General features: G+C 47.1%; 1 protein-coding gene across 1 annotated transcript in view; it reads left to right on the forward strand.

Annotated features, from left to right (window-relative positions):
- Positions 1-20,208, forward strand: part of LOC136639152 (uncharacterized) — a 140,982-nt gene that overhangs the window by 99,576 nt on the left and 21,198 nt on the right. Inside the window, 2 exon segments of the mRNA XM_066613163.1 lie at positions 6,340-8,134; positions 11,704-11,718. Coding sequence (XP_066469260.1) covers positions 6,340-8,134; positions 11,704-11,718 — 1,810 coding nt within the window.

A 20,208-nucleotide genomic window follows, 5' to 3' on the forward strand; every position in this document is an offset into this window, starting at 1 on the left:
ATTTTTCTAGATCTTTTTTTATTTCTTTTAACAGTTTCAAATAATTATCTTCCATCAGGGTGCTGGATTTTTTAGTTAAAATTATACCCAAATATTTGATTTTGGAAGTTATTTGTAAACCATACTCTTGTAGTTGTTGTTTCTCCTTCTCTCTTATATTCTTCACTAACAGTTCAGTCTTTTGATAGTCAATCTTTAATCCAGCTACATTTCCATAATTATTTAAATCTTCCAATAAGGATTCCAAAGAATTACTAGGGTTTTTCAATATAAATACCAAATCATCTGCATATGCTTGCAATTTAAATATTTCATTCTGTATTTTTACTCCTGAAATTCTGTCATCTGTTCTTATTACATTACTTAACATTTCCAATGTAAGGATAAAGAGCAATGGTGAAAGCAGGCATCCTTGTCGAGTTCCCTGTTGGATCAGTATTTCCTTTGTAAATTCTCCATTTATTCTTATTTTTGCCTTTTGTATAGAATAGATTCCTCAGATGACTTTTGTAAAATTTTCTCCAAATCTCATTTCCGTTAATTGTTGTATCATAAAACCCCAGTCCACGTTATCGAATGCTTTCTGTGTGTCTAGAAAGAACAAACCCATCTTTTTTCCTGGGTGTGCTTCAAAATATTCTAACATAATTATCCTCACATTATTTTTCAAATGTCTCTTTGGTAGAAAACCTGCTTGGTCTTCATGTATTATCTGAATTAAAATCTTTTTCATCCTTGTTGCTACTATTGTAGCGAAAATCTTATAATCAACATTCAGCAGAGAAATTGGTCTATAGTTTTTAATTTCTTTTTCATCTGTATCTTTTTTATGTATCAACGTTATTATAGCCTCTTTCCATGTCTCTGGCATCTCACCCGTTTTCCAGATCTCATTCAATACCATCTTAAAAGGAATCTGCAGGATTTCTTCAAATTTATTCTAATATTTGAATGGTAGACCATCAGGTCCAGGAGTCTTTCTCTTTTTTTGTTTCTTAAAGGTTTCACACATCTCTTGGATTGTAATTTTATGTTCTAATAAATCTTTTTGTTCTTTTGAGAGTCTTAATTTATTATTATTGGCTAAATATTCTCTTCGTTTCTCTTTATCTAATTCCTTTTTATTGTATAAGAGTTGAAAATAACATTCTGTAATCCTTTTCATGTCTTGCATTTTCTTTTTTCCCCTCTCCAGTCTGGTCTTTGAGTACCTTTATCTGATTCTTCTGTCTTTCTTTCTTGAGTTTGTAAAAATGCTCGTGGAAGATTTCCTTCTCCTTTTTAACTTTTTCCTTGAGTAGTCCTATCAAGTTTTTGATCTAGCGTAGCATGAAAATCCCCCATTATAATCATCTCTAGATTGCTCCATAGTTCTAATTTTTCATGTTATTTCTTAAAATAAAAATCTTGTCCTGCATTTGGCGCATAAATATTAACTATCAACATTTTTTTCCCATCCAGATATATTTCAACCATCAAAATTCTACCGTCTTGTGAAACCCAAGTCATTTTTGGATTTAGCCATGGTTTCACATACGTTACTAATCCACATTTTATCTTATTTAAATCTGATGCATAAAAAGCTTCTCCCAATTTTTTATTTAATAAATATTTAACATCCTTTCTTTTTATATGGGTCTCCTGAATGCAGATTTTATCAACTTTACATTTCTCCTATTGGTGAAAAATTTTATTTCTTTTCTGCAGAGAGTTCAATCCATTAACATTAACTGACAGCAATTTAATTTGTTTTTATTCCATCATATTTTCCTCTATTTTTCCTGTTTCTCAATTTTCTTGTCTCTTGGGGTCTTTGAGTTTTGTGCGCAGCTGCTCCTTCTTCCTCTTTCTCAGAGTCCTCTTCCTCTGATTCTTCTTCTGTTCCACTTTCAGTCAATTCTCTTCTTGGTGATGAGCTGTCCTTTCCTGGACTTGGAGATCTGTTCCCAGAGGGCTCCATCACTTGAGATATCTCACCCAAATCTTCTCTGTGTCATTCCATAAATTCTTCCATTTTCATTATAGAATTAATATTATAACGTTGCATCTTGAAGTAAAAAGTCATTCCTTCTGGAATCTGCTTCCCATCTATCTATGGGTTAAATCCCCATTCCTTCTTAATATAGTGGCAAAATTTCTATATGAGATTCTTTTTTGTTGAATCCGCCAAGGAATTTCTCTCAGAATTCTTACAGGATTTCCCTCTGCCTTTCTTGGTTTTCCCTCTAGCCTCTGCAGAATCTTGTCCCTGGTTCTTCTTTGTGTAAATTTTATTATGATTTCTCTACGTAATTTGTGTCCTTGCATCATTAGAGTTCAATCTATAAGCGGCTTCTATTCCTTCTTCAATAATTTCTCTCTCTAACTCTGTATGTTCCATTAGCCACTCTTGGATTCTATCCTTTACTTTCTCCTCTTTTTGTTCCGGAAAGTTTTGAATGCGAATCATGTACTGCGCTTTCTCTAATTCCAGCTTCATCACACTGGATTCCAATTCCAAATTCTGCTGTCTGACTGCCCAATCCTAAGGGGCAGCCCAATCCTGAGCTGGCCGGGAAGCCCCGCTCGGCGGCACCACAAGGGCTGCCGCCAAATCCAGCACCTCCCGCGCTACCGCAGGAGGCACCTCAGGAGTAGGGGACAAGGATAAGGAGGCTACTCTCTTTGGTGCTGCTAAAGTAAAGGGGCTCGTGTAAGGCACGCAGCCTAAACGAGCGCCTAGGATCCTGCGGAGCGGAGCCCCACAGATCCTCCTCCTGCCTGCCCCTGGGCACGCCTCTGACATGCCCTCCCACATCACGCTGGCCTCCCCGTCCCCTCCCTGCGTCATGCTGGCCACCTTGCCCCCCCCGGAATGCCCCCGTACCCGCCCCATTCCCCATTCCGCAGCCTGGCGGTCGCAGACACTGCTGAGCTGTGGAACGCAGCCGCCCGCTGGGCAGTGGCTTAGCACCAGCCGGAGCTGAGCCACCTCCGGTGGGAGTATTAATTAACAGTATTTATATACCGCTTTTCAACTAAAAGTTCACAAAGCGGTTTACAGAGAAAAATCAAATAACTAAATGGCTCCCTGTCCCAAAAGGGCTCACAATCTAAAAAGATGCAAAAGAACACCAGCAGACAGTCACTAGAACAGACAGTGCTGGGGTGAGGTGGGCCAGTTACTCTCCCCCTGCTAAAAAAAGGAGCACCCACTTGAAAAAGTGCCTCTTACCCAATTAGCAGGGAGTCCAGCGATGAACTCCACAAATGTGCCTTATGGCACATTTGCGACTGTAGTCCGCGCCGCAGAGGCACAGCACGAACCACAGGATTGGGCTCTCATTTCCGTTATTGTTTCTTCCATTCTTTCTATCTTCTGTTCATGCACCTTACCTTCTAATTTCAACTTCTTCAATTCACTCTTATTCTTATTTACCTGTTTTTGTGTGTTTCGTAATTTGTACCAATTCATTCATCCGGTCTGCGGATTGGTCAAACTGTTTTTTAACATTCTGTTCCAACGTTTTCACATCCTCTTTAATTTGTGTCATATCCTCTTTCCGCTCCTTCAAAAATTCCATCATCCCAACCTGGCCGTCTCCTCTAGTTTCAGCTGCTTTCCCCTGTGTCAAATTGGTCAGTGCAGAAGATGCTAGTGAGGGGGATGTTGCTTTAGGAATTTTGGTGAATTCCTTTTTTTGTGTCATCATGTATCCTTCTCTCCTTCTTCCACTTAACAATAAAACAACCACATCACTTCTCTTCACGTTACCGCATTTATAGTCCAGACTGACAGGGCCCATTCTTCCAAGACGCCTCCCCCCAAAGTCAAAATACTCCCCCATGTGACCCAGTTCCAAAGAATTGTATATTTCTTCTTTTCCAATATGTGTCACTTTAACATCAAAATTTGTAATCCAAACTGGGCCTGCTCTTAGCCAGTAAGTCACTAAAGGGCGTATCAATCTTCTTATTATGTTCCCAGATAAATCCCCAACAGGCTTTCCAAACTGCTGTATTCCATCAAATACTTTGCTTTTTCAGCATAGTCTGAGTGTCGTAAAGTTCTGTTTCACACATGGGGAAGGAAAAACCTCCCCCAAGTTCCATCACCTCAGAAACACCTAGCAGCCAATAGAGTAAACTGTGTCTTTAAGACTCCTTGTGTTGGTCTGCTGCCATCATGACAATCAAAATGTTTCCACTTCAAACTGTTGCATGTTTCTTTTTATTATATTCCCTTCTTTACAGCCAAAATTACAAATCAGAGGGTTCACCTCTTCCCATAGAAAGGGGGGGGGGGAATTTCCTATGATGTCTCCAACTTGTATCTTCTTAGTGGGAATGTACACACCTCCAAGCATACAAATCTTCAGATCCATATGATCAGCTAATTATTCAAAAGTAGTTCTCTTTGCTAGTCCCAAAGCATTCAGGATGTGGAGCTGTGACTGATGATATAAACCAGCTGTGTTCCGTATTTCTCCATCAGTCACAGATTAAAGGTTTGCCGCTTGTTTACTCAAGGCCAAGGAAGCTTGCCGCTCTCCTTGGACATTCTTTAGATAAATAGTCTAAAGTAAATGACTCACCACCAACTCTATTTCTTCTAGAGATGCCGGTTTCTTGAGTTTTGAGAACTTAATACTTTGAAGTCAGAGTCTGTCTTCCTATCGCCACCTTCTAAAACTGCTTCTAATGCAGAAGAAGAAGGGGGGCTACCCAGCTGGTCTTGGAAATGGAGGCCATTTCCAAGAATCTGTGTCTGTCTGCGTACAGCACAGCTCCTATCCACCCCACAAGACCGCCGTCCTTGAGTAGACTGGAGCCTAGAGGCCCTGACCCCTTAGACCCTCTTTCCTGAGGTGTCAAGGGACTCTCTCCACACCTAAGAGAGAGAGAGCAAATATCGGAGCTTAGTTTAAATTTTTGGTGGGTCGTGAAACTGACAAGCTGATAGCTGACAAGGAAAATGTATTGAGCCCTATGAAAACAATAATGGAGAAGCATGTACGCGCTTACTCATAAGTAGGTGACCGTGCCTTGGTCCAAAGACAACGGGAATGCAAGGCCACCAGTCAGATCCGATGACTATGGAACTCAACAGTGCTCCAGGAGGTGGTCGTCCCCTCCCCCAACAATAGTAGATGGAGTAAAGACAGAAGTATGAGTGGGTGGTAAAGTGAAACATTTTTTTAGTCTCATAAAGCTAGGTGGGTCCCAATAGAGTGTTGTTTTAAAAAAGTGTGTCCTGGTGCTAGCAAGTTTGGGAACCACTGTTGTAGAGGAATATTCCACTGCACTCTTGGACCCCGTAGTTTCAGTCGTTCTCCTCCCAGATCTTCTCTTCTGTCCTAGGCTGCCTCCTGCCTGTTTCTCCTTTCAGGTGGGTGCAGTAACTGCTTTATCCTAATTGAGGTTTGGCTGTGCGTGTCATGACACCAGCACCAGCACCATCGAAAGAGGGTTTTGCAGACGTGCCTTGGCTGATCTCCAGCTTATGTGGAACTTTCCCTCCAGGCTTATTTGTTTGTTAGTGCTCAAGCTCATTCAGTTTTTATTGCCATTTTTTAAAAAACAAACACGTTCATCGATAAGCCCAGGTGTAGAAAAGGAAAGAGGTCAGTGCCACTGAACCCACTGGGGTTTACTTCTGAGTATATACACCTAGATGTGTGTGTTAGAGGTCCCGTTTCACTATTGTGCTGCTAAACAAGTTTCCCTCTCATTGCAGCAAGCTACAGAGAAGACAGTGAAGACCAGAGGGAGCCATGTGGGGTGTCACTGGAAACAACTACATGTGACCTGCAGGAAGTGACCAGATGGATCAGTGAGGCAGAAAGGAAGCCCAGCTCCTCTCTGGAGTACTCAGGGCCCAAATCTATTCAACTTTCCAGCACCGAGGTAAGGGAACAATCATCTTGAGGAGGGCTGTGCAACTGCCTCCTTACTACAGAATGCAGCATGGCTGGGCCAGCACTGGAAAACTGGAAAGGATTAGACCGTAACTGAGTTGTTTATCAGGGTTATGACGGACATGAAATCCTGATCAAGCAGGAACATCACAAAGGGAAGAGAAGAGGCTTCCATTTCACTAGGAGAGAATCAGTTGTACATCCAACATTACTAAACTCAGCAAAATTCATGCATAGAAGATACGCAAAAGGGAGACACCTGCACATCAAAAAGGTCAAGGATGCAGAAGGGAAACGAGACAGAGAAATGGAAAAATAAATCTGATACTCATCAGAATGGAGATTTCGTTGTCATCCCAGTTAAACCACAAAATGGAATAGGAAAGAAGGAGAAGTGCCCCCAATGTGAAAAGATCTTGAGCAGTAAATCACAACTAAGAAGACATCAACTAACCCACACAGGGGAGAAACCATATCAGTGCTTGGAGTGTGGAAAGAGCTTCAGTCAGAGCTCAAACCTGACTGTGCATCAAAGGACCCACACAGGGGAGAAGCCATATCAATGCATGGAGTGTGGAAAGAGCTTCAGTGTGAGCTCACACCTGACTGTACATCAAAGGATCCACAGAGGGGAGAAGCCGTATCAATGCTTGGAGTGTGGAAAGAGCTTCTGTCAGAGCTCACAGCTGACTTCACATCAAAGGACCGACACAGGGGAGAAACCATATCAATGCTTGGAGTGTGGAAAGAGCTTCAGTGTGTGCTCAGAGCTGACTAAGCATCTGAGGATCCACAGAGGGGAGAAACCGTATCAATGCTTGGAGTGCGAAAAGAGCTTCAATTGGAGCTCATACTTAACTTTGCATCAAAGGACCCACACAGGGGAGAAGCCATATCAATGCTTGGAGTGTGGAAAAAGCTTCAGTGTGAGCTCATCCCTGGCTAGGCATCAAAGGACCCACACAGGTGAGAAGCCATATCAATGCTTGGAGTGTGGAAAGAGCTTCTGTCAGAGCTCAACCCTGAGTAAGCATCAAAGGATCCACACAGGGGAGAAACCGTATCAATGCTTGGAGTGTGGAAAGAGCTTCAGAATGAACTCAAGCCTGACTTTGCATCAAAGGACCCACACAGGGGAGAAACCATATCAATGCTTGGAGTGTGGAAAGAGCTTCAGTCAGAGCTCACAGCTGACTAAGCATCAATGGATCCACAGAGGGGAGAAACCGTATCAATGCTTGGAGTGCGCAAAGAGCTTCAATAGTAGCTCATACTTGACTTTGCATCAAAGGACCCACACAGGGGAGAAACCATATCAATGCTTGGAGTGTGCAAAGAGCTTCAGTACAATCTCACACCTGACTGTGCATCAAAGGACACACACAGGGGTGAAACCGTATCAATGCTTGGATTGTGGAAAGAGCTTCATTCAGAACTCACAGCTGACTGTGCATCAAAGAAAGCACACAGGGGACAAGCCATATCAATGCTTTGAGTGTGCAAAGAGTTTCTGTACAAGCTCAATACTGACTTTGCATCAAAGGACCCACACAGGGGAGAAACCATATCAGTGCTTGGAGTGTGCAAAGAGCTTCAGTACGAGCTCACAACTGACTGTGCATCAAAGGACACACACAGGGGCGAGACCGTATCAATGCTTGGAGTGTGGAAAGAGCTTCATTCAGAACTCACAGCTGACTGTGCATCAAAGAAAGCACACAGGGGACAAGCCATATCAATGCTTTAAGTGTGCAAAGAGCTTCTGTACAAGCTCAAACCTGACTTTGCATCAAAGGACCCACACTGGGGAGAAACCATATCAATGCTTGGAGTGTGGAAAGAGCTTCAGTGTGAGCTCAACCCTGGCTAAGCATCAAAGAACTCACACAGGGGAGAAGCCATATCAATGCTTGGAGTGTGGAAAGAGCTTCATTCAGAACTCACAGCTGACTGTGCATCAAAGAAAGCACACAGGGGACAAGCCATATCAATGCTTGGAGTGTGGAAAGAGCTTCAGTACGAGCTCACACCTGACTTTGCATCAAAGGACCCACACAGGGGAGAAGCCATATCAATGCTTGGAGTGTGGAAAGAGCTTCTTTCAGAGCTCAAACCTGACTAAGCATCAAAGGATCCACACAGGGGAGAAACCGTATCAATGCTTGGAGTGTGGAAAGAGCTTCAATGCGAGGTCAAACCTGACTGCGCATCAAAGAACCCACACAAGGGAGAAATCTGCTTAATGATGTCACTTCTGCTTAATGACGTCACTTTCTGGTCAGTGATTTCACTTTCTGCTTAACGACGTCAGTTCTGCTTAATGACGTCACTTTCTGCCTAGTGATTTCACTTTCTGCTTAATGACGTCAGTTCTGCTTAATGACGTAACTTTCTGCTCAGTGATGTCACTTTCTGCTTAATGAGGACACTTCCGCTTAATGTCACTCTCTGCTCAATGACGTCACTTTCTGCTTAATGATATCACTCTCTACTCAGTGATGTCACCTCCTTCCTCTCAGCAGGCACCATGAATGCTGACTTTGCATGAAAGGGTTTGACATCTCTGGACTAGTGCAGAAGATGGCCCTGGGCTACAAGGGGTTAAAAGAGGAGCCTAAGGGCTCCATGCTTCCTAGAGAGACCGCTGATACCAGAGTTATTTTTGCTTAATATTACCTTAGATATTATAAAGAAAATGATGTGTATTTTGTTTTTATGATATTAACTGCTGCGAGGATTTTATATGCTAGCTAGATATATGCTAGAAGGACATTAAAATTCCAACAAAAGATGAATTAATAGAGAAAATAATGAATGTGGTAGAAATGGATAGACTTACAGAGATTTGGATCAACAGCGCAAACTGACACCGATAGAGCAATGGAGACCATTCTATGCTTGGTTGAAAATGAAGTTGTAGATGTATAAGATGGGGCGTTTAGAAGAATGTATTGTATACATGATATATTTTATATGATATGATAGACAAATGATATTAAGATGCTAAACCAGAAGAGGAACAAGATTAGGAGATATGTATTGATTGATTAGATATATTGATATATGACTGCCTGCACCCTCCAACAGTGTGTTTTTGTGTTGTATATTGAATTTGTGTTTGTTATGTGTTTGTTTAAATTTGTTGTTTTGTTTTTATTTTGGGGGGGAAAAAGTCCCACAGGTCCAAACACCAGCATCCAACTCCCCCCCCCCCATCTTCACTGGTTCCACTTCCTCTGATGCGTCTCCACCTAAGAGGCGCAAGTCCCCATCCTCCATCATCCTCTCCGCCTTGAAGCTCTTACAGGCGCAGTCAAGAAAAGAGGCTCCCCCTACTAAAGGTAACTGGCTTCTTGAACTGGACACTACATCCTCTAAGGAGGAAGGAGAACTCTTGGTGGGGGGAGCCACTAACACAGAATAAGGTTTTGCCCACCCACAGTCCTTTCAAGGTCACAAGCAATCCTCTAGTCCCAAGGGTCAATCCAAGTTTAGATTGGTCCAAATTTAAGCCCCATCCTCCCTCATTAGGAGGTCGTGACCCCACAGGCACTGGGAGACTGGCTTGGGGGGTCCACCGGGGAGGTCATACACCATCTCTCAGGGCATAATTTCAGAGACTTCAGGCAGCTCCCACCCTTGAGGAGGCAGGGCTTGGGCATTTCCCAGATGACAAGGACTGACCCTGCCATAGAGATCCCACTGGAGAACAGGGAGATTTGAGCTAACCTGTGAACTCCTCTTCTTTGTGGTCTCCATGGCATGGTCAGTCTGCCCACCCTCACAGCCTGAAGCATATGAAAAAGAAGAAAGCAAATGCAAAGCAATGGAACAGTAGAAGATAAGGATGAAACATCCTTGAAAGGTCCCCCTTAGGTACAGTATGGTTGTATCTGGGGTACAGCATGTTCCTCGTCTTTCTTGGTCCAGAATGGTGTTAGATTTAGGTCGTCAGAGTTTATCTGGATGGTCTTTTAACACACTGGACTTGAAGAATGGACATCTACCCAAGCAAGTCCAAGACAGAGGGGGCATCAGGGTCTTTGGAGTCTGGGGAATCAAGGCAGCCCCTCCCCTGAGGAAGACTTTGCAACCTAACCTGCCTTCCTCAGAGAGAGGAGCTTCCCAGCTGACAAGGACTGACCCTGCCATGGAGACCACCGAGAATCCGACCACCCAGATCTCCCCAGTTTCTCCAAAGCCACAAGCAACTTCACCAGACCCACAGTTTCCTTAGGACACGTTGTGGAGTTCTGGAGAAAGAGACACAGAGCCCAACCTTAGGCATGTCTACTCAGATTTAAGTCCCATTAGTGTTAAGTGGGCTTACTCCCAGGAAAGTGGGGCTAGGACTGGGCTGACAGATCACAGCTTCCAGTCTAGCCAGGCACCCAAGAGAGGTCAGGGAGGGGCAAAGGAGGCTGCCTAAGGGGACCAATGCGGGTGACTGTTTCTGGGGTTTGTGGTTCAGCCTGCAAAAGAGGAGCCGGCCAGTCAAGGACCTTCAGGCGCCTCCCTCTTGCTCTGCCCCGATCTGCCTGGAAGCAGCTCTGGGCGGAGACCCTGCTGGGAGCGCTGCTCCCCCGCTCCGCCCTCCTACGCGCTGCAAAGGGGACCAGCAGGGGGGCAGCAAGCGCGGAGGGCTGAAAGTAAGTGCGGGGGATCTGGGTGTCTGGCAAAGGGACAGCCCAGGCAGAGGTCTTGCCCACTTCCCGGGCGCCCCCCTCTCCCTCTGTCCTCCCCATGGCCGGCCAGGCACCCCTCTTTTCGCCCTGCCCTCCGCCTGCCACTCCCCCCCACAAGACCCCCTGCCTCCATCTCTTGAAACCAGATCCGGTTGGGGAGGACTCCTTGGATCACATGGAGTTGAGCCCCGCTGTGGATGATCTCCCCGGACACGGATGGTCTTCGTTCCCACGTGCCCACCTGTCCGCTTGCAGCTCCTTTTGTGTCTTCCCTGGTTGGCTTCCCAGGAATCTCCTGCAGCCGCCTGGAGAGTCCAGCCAGTCCCTCTGCGGATGTGTCTGGGCCGGCGGAGCTTGGCGGTGCCACCAGCATCAGCTGCGCAGCAGGACCAGAAGGCTGTTGTGGAGGTGCCTCGGGGCAGAGACTCCACACGGAGAGCGCAGGCCCACAGAGGAGTGCCGCGGAGTTCTGACTGGGGCTGCCGTGGAGGCTGCAGGGTCTGCACGCCGCCCACTCGCACCAGCATGGCCGGCCAGCCCTGCAGCTGTGCTTCCGGGAGGGCGAGGGGCCCCGCAAAGGGGTAGGGGTGAAACAGTGGGGGAGGGTGGTGATGGGCAAGCCGAATAGGGGCAGGAAGGGGCAAAACAGGGTTGGGGGGAGGGTAGAGACAACTGGAAAAATCTTTGGAGTCCAGGTCTACTAACCCATGTGGCATCAGGAGTGTCTCCAGCATCCCTAGTTGTAGTAGTTTCGCCAGCATCCCGTGTGGGCAACAAGTCTAAGTAGATAGGAAATTGTAAGATCCCAGGAAATTTCTGGGCCCCCTCCTTTGGCTCCTGGGCCCCCCTTTTGATGTTGGGCCTGGGTGCAAATTACCCCCTTTGCCCCCCTCTCCTAGGCCCTGCTCATATGTAACATATAATGCTCATGTAACATGTAACTGCTCATGTAACATATAACTGCTGATATGTGACCAGTGGCATAGCTAGGTCATTTGACACCTGGGGCCCATAAATTTTTGCTATTAGGCTAATCCAATTCAGGGGCCTGCAGAGTGGATTAAGCCCATCAGCAGCCTTTTGTCTTCCTGAGTTTTTGTAATCTCACCTGGGAAGACCAGCCCCCCTTTCAATCAGCAAGGAGAGAGGGAGGAGGAGCTAGCTAGGAGTATAAAACTAGGCCTGCCATCATGTGAGCCTTGCTGCAGGAGCGTGTGGCCTCTGGGACACCCAGTGCCTCTGGGAGCTAAGTGCCAGGTAAGGCACCGCAAGTTTAGCATCTGAGCGAGTTCAGCAGCAGGGCGAGGAGCCCAGGGCCCCAGATACCGCCCTTCTCTTCCCTTGAGAAGAGTGCTGCTAACCAGAGTAGGGTTTTTTAAAAGTACCCCTAAATAAAAAAAAAGCTATGCAGTCAGACAGCCAGCAGCAGGGTGGGGGCTATCCATTCTTCTGCATCGAGTGCCACATGTATGACTATTTGCCTCTGGGGCATAAGTCATGGGTGTGTCCTCCGTGCAAGGAGCTCCAGGGTCTCAGGGAACGCATCCACTCCCTTGAAGCCTTGGTGGCTGACCTGGAGAAGCAGAGGCAGGCAGAGAAGGACAGTGGGGAGACTTCCGGGGACAACCTCCCAACCTCGTCCCAACCTCAGGCGTGCAGCTCCTCAGCTGCCTGGGTGGGAAGTCTTGGGGCTGGAGGACTTCATCCTGGAGAGGAGGGAAACATTTCCCTAGGGGGGACCCCTTCTCTAGGGGACGGGCCCATATTTGAACACACTCAGGATACTCCTTGGCGGGAGGGGGCTTCTTGTAGTGGGGGATTTGATTATTAGAAACATAAAGAGGGGTTTGCGACGGATGTGAGGACCGCATGGTGACTTGCCTGCCTGGTGCGAAGGTTGTGGACATCACTTCTCGTCTAGACAAGCTGGTAGACAGTGCTGGGGAGGAGGTAGCAGTTGTGGTGTATATTATTGTATTGTATTGGCAACCTTCAGTCTCGAAAGACTCTGGTATCGCGCTCTGAAAGGTGGTTCTGGCACAGCGTCTAGTGTGGCTGAAAAGGCCAATCCGGGAGTGACAATCCCTTCCACACCAGGAGCAAGTGCAGTCTGTCCCTGGTCTGTCTCCCTGGCTATGGGCCTTCCTTCTTTGCCTCTTAGCCTCAGACTGTTGGCCAAGTGTCTCTTCAAACTGGGAAAGGCCATGCTGCACAGCCTGCCTCCAAGCGGGCCGCTCAGAGGCCAGGGTTTCCCACTTGTTGAGGTCCATCACTAAGGGTGTATGTCGGCATCAACAACGTGGGCAAGTGTAGCCGGGAGGTCCTGGAGGCCAAATTTAGGCTTTTAGGTAGGAAGCTGAAAGCCAAGACCTCAAAGGTAGTGTTCTCTGAAGTGCTACTTGTTCCACGCGCAGGGCCAGCTAGGCAGGCAGAGATCAGGGGTCTCAATGCGTGGATGAGACGGTGGTGTAGGGAGGAGGGGTTTAGATTCGTTAGGCACTGGGGAACGTTTTGGGACAAGCGGGGCCTGTACAAGAGGGACTGGCTTAACTTGAACCAGAATGGAACCAGACTGCTGGCGCATAACATTAGAAGGTGGCAGAGCAGCTTTTAAACTGATACATAAGAACATAAGAACAGCCCCACTGGATCAGGCCATAGGCCCATCTAGTCCAGCTTCCTGTATCTCACAGCGGCCCACCAAATGCCCCAGGGAGCACACCAGATAACAAGAGACCTCATCCTGGTGCTCTCCCCTACATCTGGCATTCTGACTTAACCCATTTCTAAAATCAGGAGGTTGCGCATACACATCATGGCTTGTACCCCATAATGGATTTTTCCTCCAGAAACTCCAGAAACTCGTCCAATCCCCTTTTAAAGGCGTCTAGGCTAGACGCCAGCACCACATCCTGTGGCAAGGAGTTCCACAGACCGACCACGCGCTGAGTAAAGAAATATTTTACTTGTTTATATTTTAAAATACTTGTCTATAGAGCTTTGCTACTGACTCTTTTATGAAGGGTTTCTTCATGTCTATGCCTATTTTTACTGATTATATGCCAAATACTGAAATGTTCCAGAGATACCTGCACTGGAAGAATGGTGGCTAATCGTGTTGGATTTGGCAAAAATTGATACAATTCTTCTTAAAGATAAGTCGGTAAAAACTTTTATGGACAGTTTGAAACCATTCATGGACTTCCTGTGCATTGAGAGGAAAATGGGCCAAATAACCTATGGATTTGATGAGTAGACAGGGGATTTAATTTTTATGCTTTTCTCATTTTTCTTTTTGTGTTGAAAATGTAGTTTTTAATAAGTAGTAGACTGTTTATGATTTGATAGCTAATATTTTGCATGATTTTGTAGTAGAATGGTGTGCTCCCTGGGGCATTTGGTGGTCCGCTGTGAGATACAGGAAGCTGGATTAGATGGGCCTATGGCCTGATCCAGTGGGGCTGTTCTTATGTTCTTATGTAGAACAAAGAAATGTAGTTCGAGATCTCTGTACTTGCCACACAACTTGCAATATCTTAATTTTTTTATTTGCTTTTAATAAAATAAATTTTTTTTAAAAAAGAAATGTCTTCAGGCCCCACCAGAAAGTCTCTAAGGAGGGAGCAGTTCATAAATCAAGAGGGAGGGAGTTCCACTGGGTTGGTGCCACTTCTGAGAAGGTCCTGTTTCTTGCCCCCACGCCTCCCACCTCCATGGGCGAAATTACTCACAGGAGGACTTTCTCCGATGACCTGAGATCTGGATTCTGTAGAAGTAGATGGTCTCTAAGACAGCCTGGCCCTAAGCAGTTTAGGGCTTGAAAGGTCAAAACCAGCACCTGGAATTAGGCCCAGTAACAGTGCAGCTGCCGGACCAGTTCCTCTGCACACAGCAGCCTCTACCTTTCCTCTACTGGTACTGCAGCCTTTGCTCCAGCAGCAGTTTTCCCTTTGGTCCTCCTCAGACAAACTCAGACTGACTGTCTATTGGCTCATGAAAGAGTACAGGCTACGATCCCCCCAGGCCAATTTACAGCAGTCTACTGAGCCCAAGTTCTGCATGTATCACTGGTTAACCCTGTCTCCAGATCATTTATGAACAGGTTGATAAGCACCAGTCCCAGGACAGATCCTTGGAGCACACTGGTTTTCACTTCTCTCCATTGTGAAAATTGCCCATTGACACCCACTCTGTTTCCTGATCTTCAATCAGTTCTCAATCCATGAGAGGACCTGTCCTCTAATTCCCTGACCGTGGAGTTTCTTCAGCAGCCTTTGGTGAGGGACCGTGTCGAACGCCTTCTGAAAGTCCAGATATATAATGTCTACGGGTTCTCCCGCATCCACATGCCTGCTGACCTTTTCAAAGAATTCTATAAGGTTTGTGAGGCAAGACTTACCCTTACAGAAGCCAGGCTGATTCTCCCTCAGCCTGTTCATTTATGTGTTTTGAGATTCTATCTTTGATGAGGCATTCCACCATCTTACCCGGTATAGATGTTAGGCTGACCGGCCTATAGTTTTCACTGGCCCTGCCTCCAGCAGCAGCAAGGGACAATCCCAGCGGTGAGGAATGCCCCCGCCTCCACCAGGGAAACAGAATTCAACACCAAAATCATGGAAGGCAGTTCAAGTTTGCATACAGTAATGTAGGAGATGCTTAAACAGTGATTGGATTAAGACACAAGAATTCCTCCCATAAGGTGTGAGGGGGGTTGTGTAAACGAACAATGAGCTTGTGGCTTGAACAAAGTCCTGGAAATGTGGCCTGTATGCTGGGAGAACAGTTTGGCTTGCATGATATTATAAACCAGGAGTGCCCAAACCCCGGCCCTGGAGCCACATGTGGCCCTCGAGGCTTCTCAATGCAGCCCACAGGAAGCCCCCAGTCTCCAATGAGCCTCTGGCCCTCCAGAGATTTGTTGGAGCCCACACTGGCCCGATGCAACTGCTCGCAGTGTGAGGGTGACTGTTTGACCATTCGCGTGAGCTGTGGGACGAGGGCTCCCTCCACTGTTTGCTGTTTCACGTCTGTGATGCAGTAGCAGCAGCAAAGGAAAGGCCAGCCTTGCTTTGTGCAAGGACTTTTATAGGCCTTGAGCTATTGCAAGACCTTCATTCATTCATATAAGTTCGTCTTTAATATATTCATTTATGTAAACTTATGTAAATTTATTCAAACTTTAAATGTAAATTAATTCTTTTTTTTTCCCGGCCCCCGGCACAGCATCAGAGAGCTGATGTGGCCCTCCTGCCAAAAACTTTGGACACCCCTGTTATAGACCATAGTAGCATAGAGAGAAAATCACAGCTAAAAGGCAAAAAGGGGAATTTTCATGTTAACAGAATGTCCCCTCTTGACCAAGGAATGGGCAGTGCAATCTTGAGCTGCCTGGAGCTGCGGGACCAGGCGGCTCCACGGAGGGCTCCCACCAGATCCAGCACCTCCTGTGCTACTGCAGGAGGCTCCTCAAGAGAAGGGGATGTTCATCCCCTTCCCCCGAGTAAGGGAAGCAGCCCTGCAATGGGGCTACTCACTTTAGCGGCGACTGTTTGGTCGCCGCTAAAGTGAAGGCACTTGTGTAGGGCGAGCAGCCCTGCCTGAGCGCCCTGGATCCTGTGGATCCGCCTCTCCCCCTCCCTCCGACTTGCCTCCCCCACACCCCCGGCCACGCCTCCCCCCTCCCCGGAACGCCTCCCCCCACGCCCCCCGGACATGTCCCCATCTTCTGACAGAGGAACAGAGGCAGACTCCTCAGTCAAGGCACTACTGCAGTGACAGGGGCGATCAGGCAGGACTCTCCATGAGCGCCCGGAGCCTGCCCAACACTCACAAGCACCGGCTCTGTTTTTACCTCAGCAGTTGGGGCTGACGGTGCCTGGTCCGTGTGTCTCTGAGGTGGCGGCAGGTTGGAGGAGCAGAGGCAGACCCCTCAGTCAAGGCGCTATTGCAGTGTCAGGGGCAGTCGGGCAGGACAATCCATGAGAGCCCAGAGCCTGCCCAACGCTCAGAAGCATCAGGTCTGGTTTACCTCAGCGGGCGCCATTTTTTACCTCAGCAGTTGGGGCTGACGGTGCCTGGTCCGCACCTCTCTGAGGTGGCGGCAGGTTGAGGAACAGAATCAGACCCCTCAGTCAAGGCACTACTGCAGTGACAAGGGCGATCAGGCAGGACTCTCCATGAGCACCCAGAGCCTGCCCAACGCTCACAAGCACCGGCTCTGTTTTTACCTCAGCAGTTGGGGCTGACGGTGCCTGGTCCGTGCCTCTCTGAGGTGGCGGCAGGTTGAGGAACAGAGGCAGACCCCTCCGTCAAGGCACTACTGCAGGGGCAGTCGGGCAGGACTTTCCATCAGCGTGCCCGGAGCCTGCCCAACACTCACAAGCGCCGGCTGTTTTTTACCTCAGTGGGTGCCACTTTGTGTCTCAGTGGGCAACATTTTCCTCACATGCAGTGAGGGGTTTGTTTTCCTGCTCCTTTTGCCCAGCCTCTGTTTTTCCCTCATAAACAGTCCAGTGGACAGCCAGGTGGTGATTCTTCGGCTGCTCAGTGTGGTAATATATATATATATATTTTTAAAAAGGCCAACATGTCTTCTGAGGCCAGCTCAGAGTCAAACCTGTGCAGGCACTCCAAAGAGTCTGGCGGTGCTAGTAAGCTGAAGGGGTCAAGCAGTGGTGCTGCCGTCACCCCTGTTCCTCCTTTCCCGGGTGCTGTGGCTCGAGGGCTTGACTGATAGCAAGCTGGCCTTGCAGGGTCTGCTCACTCTCCCTAAACCCTCAACCCTCCCTAGCCCTCAGCCTAACACTCAGCCCCGTCCCTTCCAGCTCTCCCTCACAATGTTCAGGCCAGTGTGACTTCTCAGATTCAGAGTTGCCCATTCCTCAGTAAAGGACCAAAAGAAAAAAATGGTGAGGATGTGGAGAGTGCGGAAGCTCACGTCAATGGGAAAAAAACCTCTTTCCAGAGGGAGTTTTTTTTCCCAGGATATTGGATAAGGTTATTAAGCGGTTGAGCCTCAAAGCCTCAGAATGAGAGCCAGTGCTGCAGCTCTAACTTCTTTCTGCAGAAAGTCTCCTTTCTCAGGGTCCACTGAGGCCAGCAGAGATGCCTTTTTCCAGAACCCATCCTAAAATGATGGAGATGGAGTGGTCCTCCTCACTGCACGGCTAGTGAGATGCCAAACTCATGAGTAAGTTTTACTCTCTTCCTAAGAGAATCTTAGATAAACTCGAGGTACCATCAGGAGGCAGGAGGTCTGGTCTAGAGGGTAGAGCCTCCGTCTGCCTGAAGATAACATCCGCAAGGTCGCCAGTTTGAGGCCACTGGCACCGTGCAACCTTGAAGCAGCTGACAAGCTGAAGGCGAGCTATTCCATCTGCTCTGAGCGTGGGAGGATGGAGGCCAGAATGTGAAGCCAGATCGGAATGAAACACCTGAATGTAGTGGTTCTTGAAAGAAAGAACCTTCTTTCAATTGTAAAAATCCCTATTTAATAAGGGATTTAAATAAAGCCTGCCTATGTAAACAGCCTTGAATAAAGACCAAGAAAGGCGGTATATAAATACCTGTTGTTGTTGTTGTTGTTGTTGTTAATAATAATAATATTATTACCATCAGTGAATGGATGCACCTGTTGCAGCACTGTCTTTTCAAACTGTGATCCCTTCAGATGGGGAACATGGCCCTTGTGTTCCATGCAACAAGTGCATTGAGGCGTAACTGAAGAGAGCTTTCTAGACCAGGGGTTTCAAACTCATTTCATATGGAGGGTCACATAGCATTCATGATGCCTGCTGCGGGCTGGAAGTGATGTCATTAGGCAAGAAGTGAGATCATTAAACAGGTGATAACCAAAAACAAATACTTTTTTCTCACTTAGGAACTCATTAGCTGCAAACAACAAAAGAGAAAATATATGAATCTTGATCATATTTCAAGATATGGGAGAACCCAATTTTCATGTGGGCTGCCCTTTCAACAGTAACACCTCAGCACTACTCAGAAGCTGAAAGCCTGAGGGCCGTATAAAAAACTTCCACGGGCCGCATCCAGCCCCCGGGCCTTATGTTTGACACCCCTGTTCTAGACTATTTCGTTTGCTCTCAGAGCCTCAGCAGCCAATTTGTTTTTCTCCAGAGCCACCTATTTTTGCGAGGAACAACAGCACCTTATCCAAACCAATCAAGACACTTTGGAAAAGGTACCCTTGCCAACTGTTTTCTCAGCTGACTATTTGTTCTAGAACTACCACCTCCAGTGTGGCGGCCAGAAGAAATTTGTGGCTGTGCAATCTCAAAGTAGATTACTGGGGACTGTTCTCCAGATCTAAGTTATTTGGCAAGCACTAGACCTTGTTCTCATTGAAACAAGGACAAAAGCAGAGCACTTCCCACAGCTTCCAAGACAGGGAAGACTAAAACCAACCAGAGCTTTCACCCCTTTCATCTTGAAAGAAGGAACAGAGAGCCATCCAAATTCAACCCCAAGTGGCACAAATCCGGGAATTTCCACAGAGAGTTCCAGCATTCCCATTCTTCCAGTGCGGGGAATGAAGCTAGAGACAGGTTGGCATGATGCCACGCCCAGGGGTTTCTCACCCAAGGTGCAGGCTAGGCTTCAGGATTATGTGCGAACCTGCTACAACACAATATTGGACGCATGGTTCCTGGAGACACGTCTCCAAAGACTATTCCTTGGAATTTGTAAGGAAACAAAGGGACAGGTTCTGGCAGATCTCAAAATCAAGGGATGCAAATAAACATGTGGCTATCCTAGCAGTCATATACCGTCTACCTCATATAGGGGCAATAGAGGCAGTTCCCTCTACTGAGAGAGGTACCAGGGTTTACTTGGTGCTCTTTCCAGTACTGAAGCGGAATGCAGAGATGCATGGAATCCTAGATCAAAGGTGGTTGCACTGTTTTTGTAAAATCACAGAAGGTATCTGAGGTCTCCTACAAATCCTCGCACTTTCAGTGCCATGCCTTTTCCTTTGGGTTAATGACCTCCGCAAGGGGGTTCCCAAAAGTGTTAGTGGTACTATTGGTGCATCTCAGGCAGAGGGGACTGTTCTTTTCCCTCACCTGGATGACTTTTAAATAAAGTTGTCGTCCAGGGAGCAAGCAGAGGTCAACACACACCAGATGGTGCTCTGCCTGCAAACTCATGGTTTTGTGATAATACAGTCAAACAGGTCACTGGTTCCCACCCAGATACTGGAACACATGGGAGTGTTTTTCAATACTCACATTTTCCATGCTGTTTTGTCAACAGAGAGATGACAGAGGACCACAGACACAATCCTCCAGATTCTCAGTCAGGTAGGCAGATATCATGACGCTGGTCCACCTGCTATGTATGTTGGTTCTGTCACTAGCTGGTCAACTAGACCCAATTCCACACCAGAACTCTTCAGGAGTGTCTCTGGTCCCACTCAAGAAGATAGAGAGGAGATGACACTTCCACCACCCCTGAAGAGGGACTTGCAGTGGTGGGTGTACAATGGACAGCTGTCCAAGGGGTGAGCCTTCAGGACTGGCAACAAGTAATCCTGACCACAGATGCCAGCATATTTGGTTGGAGGGCCCAACTAAATGGCAGAGGGCCCAACTAAATGGCACCGG

Source organism: Tiliqua scincoides, chromosome 2, assembly GCF_035046505.1.
Source record: "Tiliqua scincoides isolate rTilSci1 chromosome 2, rTilSci1.hap2, whole genome shotgun sequence".
Lineage (NCBI taxonomy): Eukaryota > Metazoa > Chordata > Lepidosauria > Squamata > Scincidae > Tiliqua > Tiliqua scincoides.